This window comes from Taudactylus pleione, unplaced genomic scaffold (assembly GCF_031769625.1).
Source record: "Taudactylus pleione unplaced genomic scaffold, aTauple2 ptg000345l, whole genome shotgun sequence".
NCBI lineage: Eukaryota > Metazoa > Chordata > Amphibia > Anura > Myobatrachidae > Taudactylus > Taudactylus pleione.
Window position 1 is genome coordinate 335,005 of NW_028284746.1, and position 21,394 is coordinate 356,398.

At 43.0% G+C, this 21,394-nt stretch overlaps 1 protein-coding gene and 1 pseudogene across 1 annotated transcript; one reads left to right on the plus strand and one right to left on the minus strand.

Annotated features, from left to right (window-relative positions):
* Window positions 1-327: 327 nt before the first annotated feature.
* LOC148508764 (G2/mitotic-specific cyclin-B1-like) lies at window positions 328-9,544 on the plus strand. Its single transcript, XM_088444020.1, has 9 exons — window positions 328-417; window positions 3,184-3,324; window positions 3,404-3,478; window positions 3,891-4,070; window positions 4,435-4,593; window positions 5,345-5,581; window positions 6,784-6,924; window positions 8,558-8,668; window positions 9,365-9,544. Exons 1-9 carry the CDS (start codon window positions 397-399, stop codon window positions 9,467-9,469), a joined length of 1,170 nt encoding a protein of 389 aa, XP_088300146.1. The 5' UTR covers window positions 328-396; the 3' UTR covers window positions 9,470-9,544.
* A 9,395-nt stretch (window positions 9,545-18,939) lies between these two features.
* LOC148508765 (uncharacterized) lies at window positions 18,940-20,325 on the minus strand (annotated as a pseudogene).
* Window positions 20,326-21,394: the final 1,069 nt, after the last annotated feature.

A 21,394-nucleotide genomic window follows, 5' to 3' on the forward strand; every position in this document is an offset into this window, starting at 1 on the left:
ACATCGATGGTGGGTGATCAGAAATTTCCGATCGCATCCCTGCATCGCGACGATCCGTCGCAGATGTATGGCCACCTTAAGGCAGCTGATGCTATATTATTAATTGATAACCAGTGTATGCCACAGAAAACATTCTGACTGTATTATAGCATAATTCACCTTCAAGATGCTGCATTCTTTCTGCAAGGTACAGTAAATACCACAGTTCCTATAAACCAGTGTTTCCAAACTGTGTTTAATTAATTGCTGGATTCTTGAAAGGAGATGATCAGTTAATTAATTATTGGTAAACTGCTGCAGTGCATGCTGGTCAATCAAAGTGATGAGTGGGTATTTAAACCAGAGAATTTCTAGGGTGTTAGCTTTATATGAAATTTGGGATACAGTACAGCAGTGATGGCGTCTTATGTGACCAGGGTAGTGTCTGCTTATATATTTGGAGTGGTTTGATTTATACTGGCTGGGAAACACCATTGTATATATGAGGTTATCCTAATTCAGGCATATATATTACAAACCATACAATTATGTTGGGGGTTATTGTTTTATTAGTATCCTACAACCTTCCTTAGTGTATTATGATTACTTATTTTTTCTTGTGTAAATTATGATAATAGTTAGCTTTTAACCAGGTTTATCAATATCTTAGAATGGATGAAAACTGGCACGGTTTTATTTTCGTGATTCATGAGCAATTCTCAATGTGAACTTTCTCCAATCACCTTGTCCTGGTTGTAGGTTTGCAGATAGACCTCTATAGAGCAGATATTCTAACAAGATCCAGAGTTCTGCTCTCAAACTACTCCTTTTTAATTTGCTGTTTCATTTACCTGGTTTGAATTCCTTTTAAAAGAAGTTTGTTGCTATGTCTTTGTTAGCTGGCCATACACCTAAAGATTCTTTCCAACTAGTTGGCTGGTTGGAATAAAAATCTGGGAGTAAATGATCTGTCTTTTTTGCTCCCAAACACTGGAAACCAGTTGTTCAGACAAGTTGGTTAAATCCACTTGATTTAACCAATTTGTCTGAAAGCTTGTTTTGTCTATTTTCCAGATCTTGCAAACAAACTGTCTATTGCAGAGTTTTCCAAACTCTGTCCACAAGGCACCCTAACAGTCCAGGTTTTAAGGATATCCATGCTTGACCACAGGTGAATAAATTAGTACCTCAGTCAATTTTTTTTTTAACCACCTATTCTCAACCATGGATCTCTTGAAAACCTGAACTGTTGGGGTGCCTTGAGGACTGCATTTGGGAACCTCTGGGCTATTGTTTGCTCCCATTCATAGCCAGATTTTCAGTCCAGGCAGCTGGCTAGTTGGAAATATGATCTCTAGTTGTGTAACCAGCTTAAGGGGGGGGGGGGGTGTTTCCCCCTTCTTCCCTCTCAACCTCCAAGTAGTGGCGCATATCCACTACACAATATAAATGGACGATTGAACTATAACGACATTGCAATCGTGCAGTGAATATGCCGGCAGCGGCCAGCGATGCGAGCTCCCGTTGGCCGTTGTTGCCATCTGTCGTCGCCTGAACATACTGCCCAACCTGACTATCTCATCAGGTTCTGCATGTTGGGGGATGAGGGATAGTGCCTGCACTGAACAACCTATCATTCAGTGTGGGCACATTATCCACTGCACAGTATAATGAACGATCACTATGTCGTTATCGTTCAATCGTCCATTCATCGTGTAGTGAATAGGCTAAAACTACTACTTGTAGTAATGGCCTAAAATTAATTCTAAGTATAAACTTCAAGCTTTGTAATATCTTTATTAAAATAGTATCAAAAGACTGGTTACCTGGTATTCAGAATATACATCATCAAATGGAAAACTCCTGGAAATTGAGTTAGAACAGTATAGTATACTGTAGATGCCAATAATTCTGTGATACACTGCATACACCATTGCATTCTTCTATCGGCACAATATGAGACTTTTTTTTTTTTTTTTTTAAGATGTGTCCATGTTCTTTTAGGGAGCTAAGTTTTGTCTTCGCCCACATAATCCCCTAAACCCTTATGTTTGCAAATAATGTAACAAGACTCCTTTTGGGTTTTATTGGCTTGGTGTTAGAGGGGGATGCGGTTAATTTACCACCGCCCGGAATGTCGGCCTTTGGAAGGCCGACCCGGGACTATAGATGGGTGTCTAAATGCCTACACTTATCTCTAGCCCCACAGCGAAATCCTGACGGTCGGCATCCCGAACAAGGAAAGCCGATGAAAGTTGGGTTGTAGCTACGGGGGAGAGAGGGGGTTTAGGCACCACCAAGTTTCAGGGCTAGGCACCACCAGGGGGGGGGACAGGGTAGGGTTAGCATACTTACAAGCCGCTATTGGGATGTCCTCCCTTCGGGCTTCCGGCATTGGTATGAGAATCGGCAGCTATTCAGCAGTCTGTATTTCATACCAATTCCATTAGAGGCAGGTCTAGTGTGTTTTCAGGCATAAGTCTTTCAGGTTATATCACTGGTGACCTGGCCAGATCTGAGACCAAGAGTACATAAAGGAATGCAAACTCTTAACTATTTATACAATGTACACTCTGAAACTGGAGGGATGGATTTCTTGTGTGACTATAATGGCAGTCGGTGCTGTGCAGTCATCTCCTGACCACATTAGTAACACCACTTTGATAATTAGTGAGGACCAGTATGTGAGGAGCGCAATATATGCAAGATAGAAGCCACAGACCGGGGAACTAGATGGATCCTGGTCCTCTAGCAGCTTAGTGGTGACTGAGGCTCCTGCCAAACTGATACGGGAAAAATGTCTTGGCAAATGCACCACATGAGACAAAACTGTTTTCTGTGATATGTGAAGATGGAAATGCTTCATACTACAGCATGGAGTCACTGGCCAATATTTGTTTAATTGAATCACATTCTTTCTTCTGTGGCATAAGTTTTAGACAAAATTTTGGGAACTTAGTGGCCACAGCATGCAAAATGCCGTCTGTACCCTACTCCCACCTCCCCATATCTATCCAGCCTTTCTGGGTACTTCTCTTGCTTGACTTCGTGCCCCCTCCTTATCTACTCTGAACCTGTGTAGTGTATAGCAGTCACAGCTGGGACTACCAGCACTTTCTGTCCCTGTTACCTGTAATGCTGTGCCACTGCAGAGGGGACTCTTATTTATTTATTTTTTTATTATTTATCTTCTACTCTTACCAGAGTAAGATGAGGAGCTCTGAGAACGACATGGTGCCGCCCATGGCTGGAAAGAATGGCTTTGTGTCAAGACCTGATTTAAGACCTCGACGAGCTTTAGGTGATATTGGGAACAAAGTAGAGAAACCAGAAATTCCTCTAAAGGTATTAAAAAAAAAAATGTAATTTAGCTTTTTTTTTTTTTTTTTTTATTAAACTTGTTAAGTAAACTTTTTTTGCCTAGGAAAAGAAACCTACACTGCAACCCTCTGGAAGAACAAAGAAACTGGTTAAGAATGAAGTTCATGAACCAAAAGAGGTAAAGTCGAAATCTGATTTCTTAAATACTGCTGAGACTGTCTGCACTATGTTTCAGGCTGATCGGAAAGACACATCTTCCGCATTGCTCAGTGTGTAAGGCCAATATGCGTGCTCCCGCGGTCGCATGTGGTATCGTCCGGTCTGCTGCACTGCATGTTCAACCGGACTATATCGCATGCGGTCCCATTGCAGGTAAAGGACAGAATGAGGGATCGTTCATATTACCTCAGTCTAATGTGTACCCGAGGTACTATGTCGGCCTGACATATCGTACCGGTACACATCACTCAGTGTGTACCTGGCTTTAGAGTTCTAGACGACTGGTTGAATTTTGGTGTTTGCATTTCTAGTATGTCAGTAGTTTGGAATGCTGGCAGTTCTATTCATTATCGTGTGTCTTACTCCTGTAGCCTGTAGAAGAGTCGCTAAGCCCTATGGAGATCTCAGTCTGCTCCCAAGAGGTTGGACTGGCCCTCGGGTTTTCCAGTGTACTTATTTCAGTCAAGGATATGGATGCAGATGATGCTGATAATCCCATACTGTGTAGTGATTATGTGACTGACATTTACTCCTATCTGAGGACATTGGAGGTAAGTATATGAATTGACCATCTCTGTGCCTCTGAAAAATCGTCTGGTTAGTGGGTCTGAACCATTGGTTTTGGACAGGCCAGTGCTGAGTTCGAATCTCATAGGCCAGAGGTTCCCAAGGTCGGTCCTCAAGGCACCCTAACAGTCCAAGTTTTTAGGATATCCATGCTTGACCAGTGGCTTAATAAGTACCTCAGTCAAATTACTTTAACCACCTGTGATCAACCATAGATATCTCTAAAACCTGAACTGTTGGGGTGCCTTGATTACCACATTTGGGAACTTCTGCTGTTGGGTATAAAACTACAATTGCTTTTCCAATTGTATATATTGAATTTAATGCATGCTCCATATCCTTTTGCAGGCAGAACAAACAATCAGTCCACACTACTTGAAAGGCCAAGCAATATCAGGGAAAATGAGGGCCGTCTTGGTAGACTGGCTGGTTCAGGTCCATCTAAAGTTCAAACTTCTCCAGGAGACAATGTTCATGACTGTGGCTCTTATGGATCAGTTCCTGCAAGTAAGTGAATGTCTCTAAATACTGAGTTGGAAAGCCTCGAAAGTAGCATCAAACTGCAGTTCTATTGTAAGTGTGGATGAACTGAATCATTGGTAAAGTGCACAGTGGATGGGTTTGTAATGTTCTGGTAACAAATGGTTATCTATGGCTCCAGTGCATTGAGGAAGCTATGCTATACTAACTGCTGACTGTGCTGCTCCACCTAAAGAAGACACATCCCCAGTGGTTGTGCTGAAGGTCCTTTACCAAAACCACCTGATGTACACTGCAATACTCCCTGATGTTTCACTGCACTGACGGTGAACAAGTAAGTATGTAGCTTGAAATGTGCTGGGACACACCATCCAGCACATGTGAGGGTACAGGTACATGCCTGCTGTCCACTCAGAAGCTACCAATGTGAGCAAAGTCCACTACGACATGCAGAGAAGACAAAAGCTTCATAATCGCAAAGGCATAAAGCTCAAACCCCCTACTCAAATATAATCTCTTTGATTTCCCCCCACCCACTATTAATACTGCTTGCTTTTTTTTTTATTTGTTTAGAGTGGGAGAAAAGGGGACATCGTGTGTGTGTGTCTTTTAATACATTCCTTATAGGGTACCAGGAAAAGCATTTTTCGGCCAAAGTGCACCATGGAGGTGAAAAATGGGTCCCACTAAAAGTATTATATGAAGCACTATCTCCAGCAAGTCCTTCCCTTATGTTCTCACCATTTTGTCTGACTATTATGCACTGTGCTTTTACAAGGTGAACCCTGTGTCCAAGAAGCTCCTGCAACTGGTCGGTGTGACGTCCATGTTTATTGCATGTAAATATGAAGAGCTGTTTCCACCAGAGATATGTGATTTTGTTTATGTGACCGATAATGCATACACCACGGCCCAGATCAGGAACATGGAAATGCAGATCCTCACTGTACTGAAATTTAACATTGGGAGGCCCTTACCCCTGCATTTCTTAAGGAGAGTATCAAAAGTTGGAGAGGTAATGAACATTATATACTTGCTTGTTAATGAGGGTGGCATTTACAATAACCTTTGTATGTCTGTTGGCAGTGGTATGGCAGGATAGTTGTACACACAAGCGGATGCCCTTAGTCAGTAGACATCTCAGTACTTAACCATTGTGGTTGTTGATTCAGCAGCAATGCGTTTGGTACATCCATACTCTGTTATGCATATACACTGTTCACACATGGAGCGGAACTTGAGAGGTATACAGGTAATCAGTCAGTGACTGTATATGGGTAGCAGTACTCAGTTGTGCGGTACTGTGGTGCTCATACAGTGGACAGGAGAGTGCACCGCATGTGCAGAAGATATCAGTGGCCATCTTTGGAACTGACCTAATTCATAAGTATGGGCCTCAGGCAGTGTAGGACTGCACTCAATTACCTGCAACTATCTCCTCCTGTTACTGTCTTGGATGCACTACTACCAAGATCAAGCCTTCTCCATCAAATATTTAAAGCAGTAATCCTGGTTAAAAAAAAAATATCTGTTTAATAATCCTACAGTGTAAAGCATGGTTGTGTTTTTTTGTTTTTTTTGAGGGGCGGGGATGTGGTGCTGTGTGGGCTGTTTCCATGATGTGATTTGCCTACACTTCACTGGAGACTGATCTGATATAGGAGGGTTATCTACTCTCCCAGGAAAACCCACCCAAACTTGTGAGTCTCCTGGAAATCCTGGGAGAGCAAGCAAGTTATGGCAGTGACCATTCTGGCAACAGTCTTGATGTGAGCAGCATCTTTAGAAAGCCCCTCTGAAATCTGTCTGCATTATAAGCTTTCCCCCTCTGCCTTCAAGTGACATGCTGAGATCAGTGTGTCTACCTTGCAGCCATACTGGATGCCTTTCCAGAGAGCCTTTGAAAAGAAGATGACTTGTAGAAGTACAGCTAAGACATTCATGCTTAATGTTCTGTATTTGCGATTTAGAGGAAAAAATGGGGATTAATGCTTCAAGCATTTACTGAAATCACTTGAGGAATCTCATCTAGTTTTCTCATTAGAACAGTTCTTGATTTTGATTAGATTAGTAGCTGTCCCACTGGCTGGTCTTTTTTTTTTTTTTTTTTTTTTGTTATCCTGTGCCCCCAAAAGTGAATACTCCTCTGTATCCTGTGATTTGTATTGCCAAAGTTTTGTTTATAAAGTAAACTTTTGTTTCCTTCACCTGGATTAGGCTGACTCTGCACAGCATACCTTGGCAAAGTACCTGATAGAGCTGGTCATGGTGGACTATGACATGGTTCACTATCCGCCCTCGCAGGTGGCAGCGGCAGCCTTCTGCCTATCCCAGAAACTTCTCGGTGATGGGAAGTGGGTGAGTGTCACTCTTCCAATAATGAGACAAGGTAGCAGGTGTCCCTTGATGCACAGGTCATGCTTCATAAACCCATAATGTTACACACACCAGTGCTAACTTGATGAATAGTGACACATAATGTGAACACTTACAGTGATATTAATCCAGCCTGGGTGAGAGCTGCCATACAGCCTGTCATGTTATGTTTATGAAATTTCCATCAATTGTAGCCTGTCCCAGATTATGGGAATACCACATGACCCCGCCCCAGGCCAGAGGCAGCAATGGAGCAGGGATCTTGTCACCCTGATTTCATCATCTTAAACTAGTTAGGTTTGTCTGCTAGCATTCCGCATAACCACTTTCAATTAGGGGTCTGCTGCCTAAGTAGAAACTGAGGGGCTGATTCAGAGATGTACACTAATGCAATTTCACATGGTTTGCAATTGCAAAGCTATGCTAATGTCAGACATGCAGTGAGGTCAATGGATGGGGAGGCACTGGCTATATGAACCTGCCACACTTCCACAGATCTTCCCCCTCACACGGATTCCCTGCACACAAACAGATTCCCTGTAGCACAGATCCCTCTCGCACATCTCCCACTAGCGCAAGATTTCCCTCACACACTCAGATCTGCCCCTAGCAGCTGACCCTCCTCACCTTTCTCCTTTGTGTTTCCTCAGTCTGCATATTTCAGTTTCCTTCTCTCAGTGCTGCTCCTGAGCTCTGATGCCTGAGTACTTCCTGGACTGGTCACCTGAACATCAGAGGTGCCCATCAGAGCTCAAGGCACACCCCTTCACAGGGAGGCATGCCTCTATTAGGTTTTTTTTTTTCCTTTGTTATATTGGCAACTTCAGGCATTGTCTGAGCTATCAGAGGTGAGGCTGAGCTCTTACTAGAGATGAGGCAGTATCACCTTCTATTTCCAGGGAGTGCTGCAATTTTGGTGAGTTTTGCCTATAAAAAGCATAATACAAAGATATTTATAAGTTATAAATGTCTTATTTGGTATTCTAATAATTTTTATAGTCAAACTCTGCAATCTGAGTATGACAGGGGAGGCTCTGCCTACCCTGACTGCATGTCTCTGGCTAATGTTTCCAAAGCTTACTTGAGCATAGGGACTCCCACTGCTGCCTTCTCATGCACCAGCAGTAACTATGCAGATTGGGCAGCATATATGGCAAGTCTGACCTGTCTTAAATACACTGTCTCCTGACATACAGAGAGCTCTCATGCTGCGAAGGTTATTGCAATGGCTAATATATGCACGCCCATGTAACAGTCAATGGTCAGACACTCCTGCATTTGCCTTGAACCGTTATATCCCCCAAACACTCACTCTGCGATTGAATCCTCTGTCACTGCGCAAGCATTTGAGCAATTGTTTGTGCAAAACTAGTGGCTAATCTATGTAAATATCTGCATTGGGACAGGATGGCACATGTTCTCCCACCTAATATCTATACAGCACACATGTAGGTATTTGTAGGTACATTGAGACACTGGGTTCTGGTTTTGTTTTAGGGGTGTGTGTTTTTTTTTTTTTTTTTTAGTTAACTTTTTCTGGACTACCAACAAGCTAAATATCAGAAGTAATTTTCTTAAAGCAAATGTTGACTCTTATCACCCTGATGTCCCTCAGACTCCAACTCTCCAATATTACACGGCTTACACAGCGGATTCCATTCTCCCAGTTATGCAGCATATAGCTAAGAATGTGGTGAAGGTGAATAAAAGACTTACTGTGCAAATGGTAAGTAGATGATAAAAAATTACTGTACTTTTCTATGCTGCTACTAGACTATATTGTATACGCTTTAAATCACTACAGTTAAATTGTAATTGGTCTCTCTGCCTGGAAGCTCCTGGAGGTCACATACAAGGCAGCACAGACAATACTGGTTGCTGTGCAAAGTACACTTCCATCACTATGTACTGTACATCTACGGAGCAGAATTTGGGCCCAGATTTATCAACTAGTTATATTCTTATCACTCATGACTAATCTTAAATGGTGCTCCAACTAATCAGCTACTGACTGTGTCATGTGTTTGAGATTAGTAACGGGTGATAACCAGAATGTAACTCATTGATAAATCTGGGCCTTATTCTATTTTTAATGGGATTGGGAAGCTTTAACATGTTAGGCTGGATTTGTAAATGTTTGCATAATGTATTTTCTCCAGTCGAGGTGTTTTTTTTTTTTTTTTTTTTTTTTTTTTTATTTGCACACTGTGGTGCCCCCACCTATGATCTACTGTGTGCAAAGCAAAGGCAATTTTTTAAGCGCTGTATAAATGCCCTCACATGAGAGCCTAATTGTCTAAGGGCCATAAAGTACAACTTTGAAAATTCTGCTTTTTATTTTGTTAGAGCTAGAAACTGGAAACCTATTTTTATGAATATTATAGACCTTTATATCTTGTCTGCTCTTGTGTGTTCTGTGCAGTCAGTAAGGAACAAGTACGCCAGCAGACAATACATGAAGATAAGCTGTCAACCAAAACTGATGTCGGAGACCGTCTTAAAGCTGGCTAGTGCTGTCTTGAACTGATCTCCCAATTTAGTCTCTTACAGACTTCAGTTAAATTTAAATTTGTTTTTAATAAAGTTTTTTTTTAATGTTTTACCACAATTGTCTGAACTAGTCAACTCTTCAGCATGTATGTATTTGTCCATGTAGTGTCCCCTAGTGTAAATCAGTGTTGGCCTACATTCCAGCAGACTCCTCTCCCTCGCATGATGGCCCAAACTTAGTCTTTGACATTTTTTTTGTTTTTATTTTTTTTTTACAATGTTAGAGACCAAGGTGTAAAAAAAAAAATTGGGGGAGGGTGACTAGATTATGGGGATAACTGGGTGTGAAGTGAAGGTGGATGTAGGGAAAGTAGCATCTCCATTTATTGTTTGAAGGATTGTAGGTCAGAGTCTGGTAAGGAGTAGCAAAGGTAGGGAGTGATGCAGGGTATGTCTTTATGCAGGTGTCAGAGGCAGAACGGGAGTGGGTTATCTCATGAGGTCCTATTTATTCATAGGGGAAATTTATACCCTTTTACACTGCAGCAAAAACCCAGGTAATTGCCGTGTTAACCCGGATCCAGTGTCCTGGGATTCCAACATGGGTGCCAAGAAGGGTTGGAGCTGGGTTGTGGGGCAGTGTAAATGGGTGACCTGGGTCATGTTCTCTGTATACAGAGTGCTGCAGTGCAAAAGGATCTGTCCCAGGTTTGGAACAGTAAAAAAAGGGGGTATGAGCAAGAGCCTTGTAGGGAATACCCCTTTTAAACTAAAGTCCCAGGTCTGACCAGGATTTGGTAAATTGTTCCAAACCAGGACAGACCCCTTTCACACTGCGGCACTGACCCAGATTATTTCCAGAGTGGTTCTGTTACACTGCACATGGGTGCAGTTGTGTTCTCCTGCCAATGCTTGGAGATCACTGCTCCAAGCACTGGGAAATCTGGATCTCACCATGCCGTAAATGGGATCTGGGTTATGTATTTACACTGCAGGGTTACATGGGTCGTTCCCGTGTTAAACACTGCAAACTACCTGGTTTGGATTGCTGGGTCACTTGAACAGGGCCTCCAACCCTGGCACCTTTTACACTGAGCCACGGCCTGGGTTGACACGGTGGTAACGCTGCTCCAAGTGGTGTAAAAGGAGTGGGTGTTTTGTATTGACTGAAGTGAAGATGAGAAGGGAGTGGTGGGTGGCACACAGTGAAGAGATGGGAAGGGGTAGTGACCTCAGGGGGCGGGAGAGAATGGGTAAGGTTTGGACAGAGAAGCAGTTGGACAAGTGATATGAAGGAGGGAGAGAAGTTGAGGGGATAAAAGGTGGGTTTGAACGCTGTCTGCATAGAGGTGGTATGGCCTGTACAGTACTATGTTTGGAGTTTGCCAAGTGAGGCTGTTTAGCATTTTACTGAGAAGCGAGGGACAAAAACCAAAGCTTGGGGTACCCTGACAGAGAAAAGGGGAGGATGTTATAGGGGGTTTATTTGTAATCCAGAATGTCTTTTACTCCAATGCCACTGTGAACTACTCCACTTACAGCCATGAAGCTGAATAATAGTTAACTAAATTGTACCATCCCTTCAACCATTTACACTTTGACTCCAGCAATCACATTGTAGCTAGGAAACAGAAGAAAAAAAAAAAAACCAGTGTTCGGGAGCTCCATTTCTCTCCATGGCAATGCATTGATGTGCATTGGTCATATCTGTGAAGAGGAAATCTACAACACGCTGCATGTTAATGCACAAGGGGTATGTATACAATGTGCTTCCATATATGGACTTTTTTTTTTCCAGAGTAATGATTTGCTTTAAGGTGCTGTAATGGAACATCCAAAATAAAAAGCCCTGGACCACAAATGTTTAGTATGCCTGCATAGCACTTCTCGTTATTAGGGGGAGGGTGAATACTGAGGTGTAAGGTATGAATGGTGGCTTTTTAAAAAAAAAAAAAAAAGCAGGCACTGATTGGGGTGATAAGACATTGAGAGTGGCTAGGGAGGACCCAGCAGTCATGGTATGTATTGGTAAAAAAGGAACACTTAGAGGTAGAATAAGTGCAAAAACTTATTTACTGACTTAATCAATGTACTATTTCCTTAAATGTACGACTTGTGCCACATTCTACACCTGAAGCTCAGTGGGAGGTTAGTGAGTTGCTGAGAAGCTGGTGTAGGCAGGAGGGTCTGGGCTGTTTGTAAAACAGGGCTGACTTGCCTCTCATGATGCTCTCTAGTAGCATAGGCTGCAACTTAATGGGGATGGTTCTGAGAGAGATGGCTGGAAGAGATTTTAAACTAGGGACTGGGGGTATGAATTTTGAAGCAGTGGGCAACAGATTGTACAATGGAAACTGGGCTAAACTGCTGAAAATGGGGATGGAGAGGTTAGAGGGAATGAAGCGGTGTAAAAGTGGCAGTAGAAAAGGTATAAGAGGAGACCTCCGAATAAAATCAATGAATTAGAACTCTTCTTTTTGGAGGAGTATAGGCTATAGTGGGCCTGATCTGGGACTAGGTGATGGCAATAGGAGGGAGGCCAGGTTCCCACCTGACGATCATCTGCCACAAAGTCTAGTACAGTCCTAGGGGTGGAATCAGTATGATCTACTGCCATACGCATGGCCAGCGTTTCTAAGCCCGACAGAGGAGGAAATCCCAGTCGTCCTTAGGGTAAGTATAACTAACCTAATTCCCCCTAACCCTCCCTTAGGGATGCCTAACCTTCCTCTAAGTACCTAAACCTAACCCCCCCACCCCCTTTCCCCACAGCCTAAGTCTCCCCCGGGAGCCCCTAACCCTCCCCGACCGCCGGCTTCCTGACTGCTTCCCCTAGGGGAGAACAATAGGCACTGATGGTTAGGTCATCCAGATGGTGGCAGTGAGTAGTGCCCAGTCACACCCAGAATTAGGGGCCTATTCATCATTACTAAACTTTCCCTGGAGGTAATTAGGTTTAGAACTCGCATGGAGTTCTACCTAATTACCAGAGGAATTCATCATTCCTCCTCCCTATAACTATCTATTCCGTAAAGCTGTCATTTTTGCGATGACAGCTTTTCAGGAAATAGATAGTTATCCCTCTCTACACTAACTTACCAGAGCTGGAAACAGTGCTGCGCATGCGCTGTTAAATTCGTTAACCCAGCGCATGCGCAGCACTGCCTACACATGCGGTAAGTTTGTGTGTCCCCCCTCCGCTCACCTGCCCCCCCTCCCCCCTTCAGCACTTACCTGTCCGCGCAGCAGCCTCTGGCTCCGTCTTGATGGTCTGTCACATGGTCTCCCAGCAGACTACAGTACAAATTAGAAAAAAAAAAAAAAGTTTTTTTTTTTTTCCTCTAATCTTTATTGTGTTCTACTAATGGATGGGGAGTGTGGAAATTAATGCAGGGGGACTTAGCACAGGAGATATCACTGATATCTCCTGTGCTAAGTGGCTTCATGAATACTAAAATAACGTTATTTAAGAAAAATGTCCTTAAAAACATTAATTTAGTGTTGATGAATAGGCCCCTTAATCCCTTACACACTTGTGATGTGCAATGGATTTCAGCTGTTATTTACTTCCTGTCTGTTAAACCCTCTGGCCTAGAATTATTCCTATTAACAATTTTACACTGAACACAGTATAGCCAAATAAACTACATTTTCCAAATATAATGAATACAATAAAACACTCTAATTTACTGTATATCAAAGTCTGTAATGGGGACCAGGGATAAATAGTATGGTCGCTCATTCTTGTGCTAAACCTTGTACAGCATGGTTTTGCGATAAGGGATCTCGTTTTGTCACACCTATGTGGGTTGCTATGTGTCTCTGCACGCAGACACTTTCAGTGACACTCCCATAATATGCAACAGTAACATGCGTCGGTTTTGCTAGCGCCCTGTTACATCCCAGTTGACTCCTGGGAATGCCCATTATAATGAGTGCATCTGCAGTGCATTCCATACCCAGTAGGGCACCACACTCATGGAGCTTCCAGCTGGATGGCTCTACTACGTACAACACCCTCCTCTGTGCAGCAATATAAGAGTTTCTCTTGGGCTGGCACTGTAAACATAAGCTCACCTTTTAAATGTTCCGATTTGTTATACCAACTGTCTGATGCTGATTTGATGATGGCAGACTTATCCATTACTTCTACTCCCATATCAAGATAGGTGTTCCAAAGACATTTATATTTAAGGTATTAAACATATCTGTGGAAACATATACAGAGTGAGGCTCATGTAGTGTTGGATGTACATTTATTGTTTTGAGTCAGATGCACATTTTTCATATTGCATCTACATACCATAAACAGTATGTCCGTATTCACAGTTTTGCACCTCTTACACTTATGATTTATTAGGCCGTGGAGTAGTGACATGAGGAAGGGAAGGAAAGGGGGCGTGTTCTCATAATTATGACTGATTCAGACCTGAAGGAAGATACACCTGCCTGGAGATGTATCTCTTGCAGTGGCCGGAGTGCTGGTACAACCATACACAATGATGGTGACAACCAGCAGCACCAGCTAGTCACTTCTGATTGGCTGATTGTGTACTGAGCTCTCCAGCTGATAGAGCTTTGATCCACGGGTGTATTATAATGGGTACAGGGTGTGCAGTGCAGATGGGTCCAGGGAGGACCAGCACCGCACACCCTGCACCCATACTTTTTTTTGTTTTTACTTTACCGATGTCCCATGGAGTAGCGCTACAGAAAACACCTGAAAAATGGCCACCGCAGCCATTTTGCCAGTGATATGCGCAGTGGACTCCGAGCACACACCTGTGCCCAGAGTCTACCACTGCTGTCAGTTCGCTGACAGCAGCCGGGGAGATAGGAGGAGGCCCCGGACGGGGAGTGAACATGGGTCCCCTCCTCTCTTAATACGACCCTGATTTAATCATTAGTAACTCAGTTATGCTATATCAGGTCCTCAATTCACATTACTTATACTGGGCATACACTATATAATTATCTATCAGATAGCTGTCCAATCTGGCTGATTGGAATGAAATTCTGGTAATGTATGGGAGCAAATGACAATCGCCCATTTGCTCACAAACACTAGAAAACAGGCAAAATGGTTGTTCAGACAAATTGGTTAAATCTAACGAATGTAACCAATTTCAACATTTGTTTTTGTCTGTTTTCCATTGTTTAAAGTCGCGTATCCACTTGCAGAAAAAAATGAGCGATTGAACGATATCATAATCGCTCATTAATCGTGCATGAATCGGGCATGAAAATGTAGAAGACGACCAGCGATGCGCGCTCCTGCAGGTCGTTTCAACATCAATCATCACCTGAACATGCTGGTCAATCTGCCGATAACGACAGATTGACCATATTCAGGGATGAGGGAGGATGCCTACACTGAATGACATATCGTTCAGTGTAGGCACTGCAGGGTAAAAGGAACGACTGTACAATAATAATGTTTTAATTAGGGGTGTGCACCGGCCACTTTTCGTGTTTTGGATCTGGATCTTTCTTCGTGTTTTGAATCTGGATTGGTTTTGCCAAAACCACCCTTCCGGGTTTTGGTTTTGGATCTGTATTTTTTTGGGAAAAAAGCATAAAAACAGCTAAAATCACAGAATTTTTTTTTTTGTGTGTGTTTCTATGCTCTTAATAACATTAATTTCCACTAATTTCCAGTCTATTCTAAACACCTCACAATATTGTTTTTAGGCCAAAAGGTTGATGAGAGGAATGAACTCAAGCTGGCAGTGTCTGAACTGACTTCACATGTGGCAAGTTTGAAGGGCTGGAGAACCTTGCACAACACAGAAATCAATCTCCACTGCTCTTGAGTCAGGTGCATACCCCTTCCTTTGCCTATGTCATAGGTGGATGTATAGGCTTGAATGGCCTTCTGCTGCTCCTCCATCCTCTGAAGCATATAGACGATTGAGTTCCACCGCGTTACAACCTCTTGCTTCAGGTGATGGCAGCGCATGGTGCTCCAGTCTTCGGCATGCAGACGCTGAATGGCGACAGTGGCCCAACATTTTTCGGGCCACCCAAAGAGTCTCCTACACACCCCTAACGTTTTTCAAAAAATTCTGCACCACCAAATTTATTGTGTGAGCAAATCATGGGACGTGCTGGAATTTGCCCAGATGTAATGCCTGAACAGTATTGGTGGAGTTATCAGATATCACAAATCCCCAGGAGAGTCTAAGTGGGGTAAGACATTGGGTTGTCAGCGGTGTGCCTCTTACTGAAACTGGTGATACACAGTGTAGCCTGCCTTGGAACGAGCTGGAGTTTCTGAGAGTTTCTGAGATGCTGCTACTGGTGATGCTGCTGTCACAGTTATATAGTCCTTAGTCTGCCCTGTTCTACTTGTCCACATGTCTGTGGTTAAGTGGACATTGGGTACAACCGCATTTTTTAGGACAGTGAGGACACTTTTTCTCATGTCTCTGTACAAGATTGGTATCGCCTGCCTAGTGAAGTGGAATCTAGATGGGATTTGGTACCGGGGACACACTACTTCCATCAATTATCTAAATCCCACTGCACTAATAACAGACGCACGTCTAACACCAACATAGCTGTCAAGGCCTCAGTTATCCGCTTTGCAACAGGATGACTGTTGTTGTACTTCATCCTCCTTGCTAAGGACTGTTGGAAGGTCAATTGCTTAGTAAAAGAAGTAGTGGTTTTCCAACTTCCTCTCTGGGATGATGAACGACTCCCAACAGCAGCAGCGGCAGCAGTAGGCGTAGCAATGCAGGATCCTCCGGAGGAATCCCGGATAGGAGAGGAGTCAGTCATGCCAGTGACTAGGCCTGCAGGACTACTTCAGATCCTAATTGAGGAGGAAATTGACGAGGAGGGAGTTGACTGGGTGGTTTACAGGCACTTGGATACAACAGGACTTGGTCTTCTGCGCAGTCATGTCGATGAGCTTTTTCATCCCATGGACAACAATTCTTTCCCTTGGTGCCTGATTTAAACAAACCACATCACCATCAGAATCCTCCTCATCAACTTCCTCAGCACCAGCTACATCAATATCCTCTTCCTGTTGTACTTCGACATTGACATCTTCAATTTGAATATCAGCAACTGGACTGTGGGTGCTCCTTCCAGCACTTGCAGAGGGCGTGCAAATGGTGGCATGAGCCACCTCTTCCCGTCCAGTGTTGGGAAGGTCAGGCATCGCAAGCACCGCCACACTTGGACTCTTCTTGGGGATTTGTGATATCTTCTTAGAATGCACAGTTCTTTGCTGTGCTTTTGCCAGCTTAAATCTTTTCATTTTTCTAGCGGGAGAAGGAGGACTTCCTTGTCATGTGAAGCTGAACCACTAGTCATGAACATAGGCCAGGACCTTACCCGTTCCTTGCCACTCCGTGCCATAAATCGCATATTGGCAAATTTACATTTCTCCTCAGATGATTTAAATTTATTTTATTGGCTCATTTTACTGAACTTTGGGTTTTTGGATTTTACATACCCTCTACTATGACAGTGGGCATCGGTCTTGGCAGACGACGTTGATGGCATTTCATCGTCTATGTCATGACTAGTGGCAGCAGCTTCAGCACTAGGAGGAAGTGGTTCTTGATCTTTCCCTATTTTGTCCTCCATTATGTTTATGCAGTGCATTCTTTTTATGGAGTGAATAACCCCTGTAAAAATTATTTGGATGAAGGGCAGCGTACCCCTACACCACACAGAACAGCCCCTGTAAAAATTATTTGGATGAAGGGCAGTGTAAAAGGGCATCCAAAATTATTTGGATGAAGGGCAACAGTAGCCAGCCAGCCCCTATGTATATGGACAACAGTAGCCAGCCAGCCCCTATGGTCAGCATCAGCAACAGCTCCCAGCTCCCTCCATCTTCACAGTAGCCAGCCAGCCCAGCATGTAATGTATATAATATAAGTTCTTTATTCTAAGTTTGTTTAACACAGTGACACAACAGTAGCCAACAGCTCCCAGCTCCCTCCCTCTGCATGCTCCACAGCCAGAAAGAAAAATGGCGGCGATCACAAGACCTTTATAGAAACTGACAGCGGGATGATGATGTTTTGCCTCGTTTTGGGAACCGAGTCTGGTGGGAATACCCGAGCTGGACTCGGTTCCCGGCTCGGATCGGGGGGGTTCGGATTTCGAAAATCTGAACCAGCTCATCCCTAGTATATACATAGAACCGTGACTGCCACTTACCAGAGAGCATATCCTGTCACATAACATGTCACACCCCATAGGGTATTTAGGGCCTGATTCAGAGTTGTACACTAAGCCAATGTTTTTCGCAGTTGAGCGATCAGTAAACCACGCATGCTTCAGAGTCACACTGCGCATGCATCACAGACCATCACCGTAGTCGCCCGCAGCTACTATTTATTCACAGCGTGACTGACAGTCGGTAGCACTCCCCTCAATCAACAGTGATTGACAAGCCGGAAGCACTCCCCTCTTCCAGCACAGCTGCAGAGCAGCCATGAATTCAAAAGTTGCAGCAGCCATGGCTCCTGGTAGCCGCGGCTGCTGTTGTGTCCTGATCGCTGTGGCCAGCAGTGATCGGGAAGCTGGCATCACCCCCCACCCCCCCCACCCACTGCTGCTACAGGGCAACCGTTAACCCCCATGAAAGCAGGAGCCGCTGGAAGCAAACCCCCAGCTGGCGGCACCCCACCTCCTCCTTCCGGCTGTTGCTATGTCCCGATCACTGTGGTCAGTACCTGACAGTGTGGGGGCAGTGACATGGCAGGATGAATTTGTTAGGGTGATGAGGCTTCCTACCCCTGGATCACGGTATGCAAAACACTACTCCTGTTCTTAATTTTCCTTCCAGCCGGCTGGGGAGATGATGAAAACTCAACATACACTTGTGATGAATTCACTCAGCTCTCAGAGGCACCTCCCGTTTGAGCTGTCTTTTATAAGTTCAGAAAACTGCTGTCTCAAACATTTGCCAAAAATGGTTTGACAGAAAAGAATACATATGATTGATTTCACAAGTACATAGGATGTATCAATGCATCTTCAGTATGTCTTTTTTTTCACAGTGTCCAGACTTGGTATCCTATTCTGGGATCCTTCAGCTGTTGTTGTCTTGTAACATGCTCGTTCAGTATAATGCTGGCTTAATCTCATGATATTTGTGTAAAGGAAAATGGCTTTTTCTGATAAATCATACAGTATGTTTTAAATAAACACTATAAATTATTATAGACTCTCACAATCCCCTCTTTTTATTAAAACATACTATCTTTCCCTTACTGGAGTCATGGCTTTCATAGTAACTATATTACTTCCATAGGCACCCTATGCAAGTAGATGCAAGCATCATTCATCACCTGAATACCAAGAATCCCAGCACATCTTTCCCTAGAAAGAGGGGTTTCTTCCAGCATCAGTACTACAGAAAACACATTTGTTCTCAGGTGTGATCAATGTAATTCTTTCACACGCTGAACACTTTTCCCACTCGGAGGCACTCTTCTTATGTGTGACAGAGAGTCCCTACCGGTGCAGATGCTTTATTTACCATTTTCCTAAAATTATAAGATAGCAATTCCACAAAATGAGCAAAATTAATACAATGATTATAACAATTACTGGAGGAATGAGACCCCTAAACATCCTTTTGACTGAAGGTGAGTTACCTGTGAACACATCCCACCAATGGTATTGTAAATTATCTTTTAATTGTGTGGCTACTTCCACCAATTTCTCTGCTTCTACAATTGTCTGCATTTGTGCATGATGGGCAGAATAGTTTACTTTCTGTAAGTGGTGAGCAAGTTTTTCTGTATTATTAATGGCATTAATGATACTTTGGAGATTAACTGTAAGGTTATGGGAAGGTATCTCAGTCACCTGAAATTCAAACTGTACATCTTCTTGTCTCTTCGCATAGAACACATAAGTAGTGTTCTTCCACCTGAGGTGTGTAACGTTAAATAAGCATCCAGAAAAAGGATTTGGTAAATTATAGAGGGAAGTTGTATTCATATCATATATGACTAGGCATACAACCTGAGGCTCTACCTCTGTAAACATATCCACCTTTTTATCATGCAATTCACAGTTGCATACACTGGTTGGGTGTTCTAACTTACAAAGCTCATATAGCTGTGTCTGTTGAGGACATACTAATCCATCATCAGTATCAGTACATAGGGATAAGTCATGTGTCCTATTACTGGTGTCTAAGTGTGTACCTCTCATCTGGGGAGTCCACAACTGAGTCCCTCCAGTAGTTGTCCACAAGGGGACTGGTAAGATGAAGTACTTACACATAACCTGTTTCTGTGTGACATTATACACATGAATTTCACCCGTGCAAAAGTTGTCAGTACACAACATCTTCTTTCCCTGAACTTGTATCCATAACAAAGAAGATATATTAAACATCCTTCTGTATACTTGTTCGTTACCTGTCATTAACTGTGTTTGTGCTTTACCCTTTTACATATTTTGATGCATGGTACTAAGGGAACATTCAGTCCAATTAAACAGTTCAGAAACATTTGTTGACAGGTAAAGTGTGTTAAACAATGTGCTATTGAACACCTGTAAATATTCATTATCCCAAGATATACTGGCCTGTAATGGGGTAAAGACTGTAGGCATCCATGTAGCTTGCATTGTAACTAATCTTCTCATATCTTCTCCTGCATTACTCATTTTGCTGGCTAAAGTTTCTATATCTATACTATTAAGCAACCCTATACCTGTACCGGATGCTCCTAGCAATGTATCATACCATTCTCTCTTTTTTCTGCTATAGCATTTTGGATCTGGGGGGAAAGCGATATTAAATCTTAATATAGTGGTTTGTCTTTGGGTACCCACATTTACACAAGTGGAGGGAACTTTAACTAGTGAGTCATTCCTTATAGTGGGCTTGCTATTTAGGACATACATCCTTGTCATTATTACTGAATTATTTGGTAATTGCATGGTTTTAGCACTACACCTCTTTCTATAGTTGTTGGGCTTCCTATGGGTATACCAAGGTCCGTACTATTGACACATTGAATACCCTGTGCCCACATTTTCTTAAATCCTTTATAGCCCATAAACTAATCAGTACAACACAATTTTTATTCCACTTATGATAGTAATATTATCATGCTCCCTTGGTGCCCAATAGAGATGCCTTATATTATATTGTCCCAAACTTTTTACATATATCGAACCTCCTGACTAGGTTACATTAAATCTGTGTAACTGGTAAGTCTGGTTACCATAGACTACCCTAGAGTACTCTATTTGTCCTGTTGTCCCCTGGTGTGTGTGCAATATAAGTATAGCCAACATTATCACACAAAAAGGATTTATGATGGTGGTTCAATCTTGACTGTCAACTTCTTGCAATGTGAGGCGTGTATCCACGTGCTCTTTCCTCCAATTTTCACTGAAGTTGGAGTAGTCAACAGAACCTGATATGGACCATCAAATCTTGGCTCCAGGGACTTTCTGACGTGTCTCTTAGTGTATACCCAATCGCCCGGTTCCAATGAATCTACACCAGGTACTGCTTCTGGGTCTGGAAGGGAGGAGAAAACTAAAGAATGTATGTTATTCACTTGACTACAAAGAGTAGCTACATAGTCTGTTAAATCTGCATGATTGTGCTGCAACTGTTGGGGGAAATAACACCCTGTGTTAGGAGGTCCTAAGAATAATATCTCATAAGGTGACAACTTATGTTTCTTATTGGGGGTGGTTCTTACTGAATATAAAGTCCCCCTATGTCTTGCCTGTCTGTGCCATCATCTTTTGTATCTTTAGTTTGAGGGTACCATTTAGTCTCTCTACATGCCCACTGGCCTGAGGCCTATAAGGGGTGTGAAAGGCTTGTTCAATGCCCATATCCTTCATGATATGCTGCATAATTTCTCCTGTAAAGTGTGACCCTCTATCAGACTCTATAGTTTCTGGTATACCATATCTGCAAATTAATTCACTTATTAATTTCTTAGCTGTTGTT